General features: G+C 44.7%; 2 protein-coding genes across 2 annotated transcripts in view; one reads left to right on the top strand and one right to left on the bottom strand.

Annotated features, from left to right (window-relative positions):
- Positions 1-2,294, top strand: part of Pmar_PMAR024699 (conserved hypothetical protein) — a gene marked incomplete at both ends in the record, with an annotated part of 10,087 nt that extends 7,793 nt beyond the window's left edge. Inside the window, 7 exons of the mRNA XM_002764495.1 lie at positions 39-70; positions 588-711; positions 752-879; positions 1,473-1,595; positions 1,644-1,825; positions 2,019-2,098; positions 2,148-2,294. Coding sequence (XP_002764541.1) covers positions 39-70; positions 588-711; positions 752-879; positions 1,473-1,595; positions 1,644-1,825; positions 2,019-2,098; positions 2,148-2,294 — 816 coding nt within the window. The remainder of the gene's footprint in view (positions 1-38; positions 71-587; positions 712-751; positions 880-1,472; positions 1,596-1,643; positions 1,826-2,018; positions 2,099-2,147) is intronic.
- A 1,408-nt stretch (positions 2,295-3,702) lies between these two features.
- Pmar_PMAR024698 (cryptopain precursor, putative) lies at positions 3,703-4,893 on the bottom strand (the record flags this gene model as incomplete). The annotated part of the gene is made up of 7 exons (XM_002764494.1): positions 3,703-3,782; positions 3,843-3,934; positions 4,011-4,080; positions 4,128-4,275; positions 4,423-4,564; positions 4,740-4,833; positions 4,881-4,893. The coding sequence occupies 7 exons, from the start codon at positions 4,891-4,893 to the stop codon at positions 3,703-3,705; spliced, it is 639 nt and encodes a 212-aa protein (XP_002764540.1).
- Positions 4,894-4,921: the final 28 nt, after the last annotated feature.

The raw sequence follows: 4,921 nt of genomic DNA, 5'->3' as shown, positions 1-4,921 counted from the left end.
ACAAGATTGCTGCTGATGGAGGATGGGATAATCTGCAGATTGTCACTGACTTTGATCGCACTTTGACGAGGTTAGCTGGTGTGCGTTGAAATATGTGATTGCTTTCCTCAACTGAGGAGTTCTCGAAGCTACATTATGAAAAAGTTGCAAATTTACGAAAAACAAAGAAAATTTGCAGAAATTTCCTCATCGGCATTCGCGCGTGTAGTTGAGCATGTAGATCTTGTCCTATACTGCTATTGAATAATCACATGAGGAAAATTTCTGTCTGAATTTCGTCTGAATGGTGAAGCTTGGGAAAATATGTGTACGGTCAACTGCGTGTGCTGGGCCAGCACTGCTGGTGGCAGTATAAAAATTCTGAGAAAATTTTGGGAGATTACTCGTTGGTTTGCGTACACTTCTATTGAGTCGTGTTTAGATTTCTACAATGTAGTGAAAAAACTCTTTAGCTCAGCTGAGAAAACTGAACATATATTCCAGCACTGCATGTACTTGGTTGGGTAAGTTCACATCACGATGAGTTTATCGGGGATTTTTTCCGTGAATTTTTCGTTCAGTCCGATTGTATTAGTGTCTCATTTCAGCCATTATGTCTCCCCTGGAGTTGCTGGGCAATCGTGTCACGGCATTTTCGAGACTTACCCCAAGTTCACCGAGGACTTTTTCCTCAAGTCGCGATCGCTTGTGGAGAAATACCACCCTATAGAAGTAGTATAAGGGAGAAACTCCTCGACGATGTTTGATTTAGATGGACCCGAACATGGCACGTGAAGAGAAGCACGAGCATATGGACTTTTGGTGGGCGGAATCGGAAAAGCTGATATGTGATCAGGAGGTCTACAAGCACGGTGTAGAAGATGTTGTGGATTTTTCACGGTACTTACCCCGTTGGTTTTCGGCATATTTTTCGTCTCGCGTGAGGTTTCACATGGAAGTTTGAACTCAGACACACCGTGTGTGTATGTTCAGACTTTTAGGAAAATCTTTGGGCTGGACTCGATAACTGAGTAGAATTGGAGTCTCACTCGTGAAATGAAAAACACGAGTGAAAAACATTATTTCACATTTCACTTAGCGAAAAACTCGTGTGCCCCGTGAGACTCCATTGATTGTTTGCTGGTGTTCACGGTATAGTGCACCATGCATTTGGAATACACCCGCGACTCGCTTCAGAGTTCAAACTCCAACGTTAATGATGGAGGAGGTTGGACTAGCACCGATATAATCGTTGGTCGAGGCCGATTTTCGTGGTTTAGTACCCAAAACGAACGGAGGGGAGAGATTGAAAATTTTCCATGAAAACGCTTATAGATCTTTAGGCTGTCAGATTTGATAATAATTACAAATTCGGGTTCTCCGAAATATGTTCTATCGCTCAGTTATTAATGATCCTTGCGTCTGTTTCGAACACTACGTCCCAGAAAACGGCAATCTGTGAGGGGGATTAGTTTAGCTGCGGTCTGCTTTAGTCGAACTGGCAAATTCGCCCTTCGAGCAATGGCGCCAGAAATGCTGCGATTGGCGCATGCAGACGGAATTCCGGTGACGATCCTCAGTGCTGGGATCGGGAACATCATCGAATACGTTCTGAAGTGAGATGGTTGGATGAGGCTGCTCCCCCTTGATTGTTTTTTTTTCAGAGGCTACGACGCTCTTTTCCCCGATAATACGACTATCGTGTCAAACATAATGCAGTTCGATCCCAAAACTGACAGAGTGTTGTCCTTTCGTGGACCACAAATTCACTGCCTCACGAAGAAATCAGCGCTCACTGATTACATCAGGCATGATGAGCAGCGCAAACAGCGTCATAACGTCATCTGTAGGCTTTCGTCTGGTTTCACCCCATTAGATCGGGGTTTCGCCCATTTTATATGAAGCGGCGGTATTCTGAGTGAAAAACGCGATATTCGCGATATGCTGTAGTCGTGAAATAAATTTTTCACTAGTGTCTTTCATATCGCTAGGGTGAAACTCCCTTCTCGAAATGGTCTTTAATGGTATTACTTTGGCAGGTCTGGGAGATCTCATTGCAGATGTTGATTTCATCGATTCTGTACCGGAAGTACACACTTCTATTGCCATCGGATTTCTGGTAGCAACTTGCTTCGATCACTGTTCAGTTCGAATTGATATTATTTCAGGCGGACTCCCCTGAGTCCTCTCCAAAGGCGAAGAAACTGCTAGAGCATTACTTGGACTACTACGACATCGTGGTTACTGACGATGGGTCTATGGACGTCGTTTTGGCGGTTCTCCAGACTGTTGCTGCGCCGCCCAGCACCCAATAAGATGCATACACCAACGTTGCTCATTGATTACTTCGTATTGCGCTCACCTCCAAGTGTAAAGCGGGTCGTGTGATCCGATTCAGCTCCAGTCCATATTCACCGCCAGATCTTGGTTTGCAAGCAGCAACCTTCCAGGCTTGAAAAACGAGCCCTGTTTGTCATGCCATCTTGACATCACTCCTGATCCGGGAGCACTTTTGGTCAGCCGGGGAGTAGCTCAAGTGCTGTGACACTTGCAGAAATCATGATCCTCAGGAAAGTCCGCCGTAAGCAGAGGGCTCCCCTTGGAGAGAACGGAAAATTTAGCCGCAGTCGTCGCGATTGAACCGAATTTTGTGTGTTTTACGTATACATTAGTTTTTTCATAATGTAGAGCTTTGCTTTATACAACTGGTTTCATTGTGTCTAGTAATGTATAGAATGCGATATCCAAACAAAACAGCAAAACCTGACTCTTGCGCGCTGAAATGTCGCGCCAATCAGCACGAAGAATAGCATTTTTTCTGTCGAGTTTTTTTTCCTGAGCAAGCTCGATTCAGGGGTAGTAATTGGGCATGGAGAACTTAATAAAGGAGGAAACGGCTCAGATTTCGTCATTCTTATCGAGATTTTGGTCCGTCCGGACCTCGTATCTCTACATGTCGCGTACTTTACGTAGCTGTTAAGTGACTGAATACGTCGAAAAATCCGAATCAGAAATTTTTGTTGAGATATTCGTTCATCTAAGAAGGGAAGTCGCGAAGTTCCTGCAGATTTTAATTAAAAACGAAACTTGTTTTCTGAATATTACACGTAAATTGTGAGGAACCATTGGTGACGCCGTTTATCGAGTTATACACGTATTGTTATGTAGCCATGTGACATGACTCTGTGTGTAGGAACGAATTTATCTCCAACGCCAGACACAGCGTACTAGACTAACCATTGGAGTTTCACCCGGTGTACTCAAAGTGGCGTGAAACTGGGTGAAAAACGCGATATTCACGGTATGCGATAGTCGTGAGATGTGCTTGCTTTCCATATCACGGGTGAAACTCCATTCAATGTGCATTTCACGAGAGAGTTACTCATCTATACTCTGTTTGCCAATGATAAGTTCTCAATGTACTGCGCACCAATGGTGCGCGGTTGACGGCTCACACTGGGCCGCTCCGTAATAGTCGTTAAGCCAATTGTCGACGTTCATAACAAGGATTATTTGGGCCTGCAATTCAACTCTGCTCAGTAGATTCTATAGGCGTATGGACAACTGAGATCTCATATACGAGAGAATTTCTGGCAGAAATCGATTGTGAATATCAGGACGATAAAATGAAGACGCGTGAGTTATAAATGCATGATACAAGATTGATGATCAAGACAAGCGCCTCCGAGGGCGCAACATTATTTGAAATGGAAGTCGGGCGGATTAGCCAAGGCACGCCTTAGACTTCAGCACCTTGTTCAAGACGGGCCTAAAAGCCGTATCGAGTAGCATGTTGCAGAAGCCTGAAAGGGGTCATCAGCTCATCGTTTTGGTTTAGATGCATCGAGCCTGGCCAAGGCTACCTGGTCCGTGAGTCTTTGTCGGGTCCCTAGCAACTCTAATATATCCATTTTCACCTCGCTGAGGTCCGTATGTGTCCTGCAGCAACCAATACCTGAAACGATCAACTTAGGTCCCCAAAATATTGACGACAATTCCAGCCACCCAGTAATAGTATTTTCTTTACTCACGCTTTCCCTCCATCGAAACCATATCCAACAAGCAGCATGGCATGGTGTGGTTCACCTTTACAATCCGGAACTGAAGATGTAATTTTCACACAGTCTAGGAGGCATTCCTAAAGCTACTATCTAGAATTCCACTTCGGTAGTTGATGAACGCTGGAGTATTGGCGAATAGTGTGAGAGCAATGGGGCCAAATTGCAGCTCCTGGATAAGGATATCTAGCCTCTCCTTAGGAATAATCACACTCGCCCTCACAACTAGGTCACCAGGCTGAAACAGAGACAGTGATATTATATACTGTTCTGATAGATGAGGACGGCGCCTTGTTGCAGTTGAGAGATATTATTAGACTCTCGAAATTCGATGGTCACAACCAAACCGTGAAGGTATGTCATCAACTCTCCTCCTAGTTGATACCTCGAGGCATGCTTTGTCAAAGTCGTAAACCACACCGTTGCAATCCTGTTTCTTGGCAACATAGGGATAGTCCTTGTCCGACACGATCCCATTGAGATTTACATAAGTTGCCGTCTTGCTGATCGAACCGCCTACGCATCCACTGAAAAAAGTAAGTGACACTAGCTTCAAGTGACCGCCTTACAGTTGGTGTAAAAGAGGGTATGGAAAAAATTCTTACAAGACGTGAATTAGGAGAGAAGTTCTCTTAGAGAACTGAGTCACTTCAACTGATCCGGGTCCTCAACGAATCCCTCCAGTGAAGGCACTGGACTTACTTATTCCCCCATGGCATAGAACAGTCTACAATCTGCTGAGCTGAAAATTTAGCCAGATGACCGGTCTTGATCTGGAATGCGCCCTCCATCGCTCCTGAATCACGCAACAATCTCTCCGTATCATTCGAAGGTTAAACCTACCTATGGTAGCCATAGCATAGCATGAGTTGCAAGCTCCTTGG

This window comes from Perkinsus marinus (genome assembly GCF_000006405.1).
Source record: "Perkinsus marinus ATCC 50983 genomic scaffold scf_1104296977064, whole genome shotgun sequence".
NCBI classification, from domain to species: Eukaryota; Perkinsozoa; order Perkinsida; family Perkinsidae; genus Perkinsus; species Perkinsus marinus.
The sequence above is the reverse complement of the archived record's forward strand: the minus strand, read 5'-3'. Positions and strand labels throughout refer to the sequence as shown.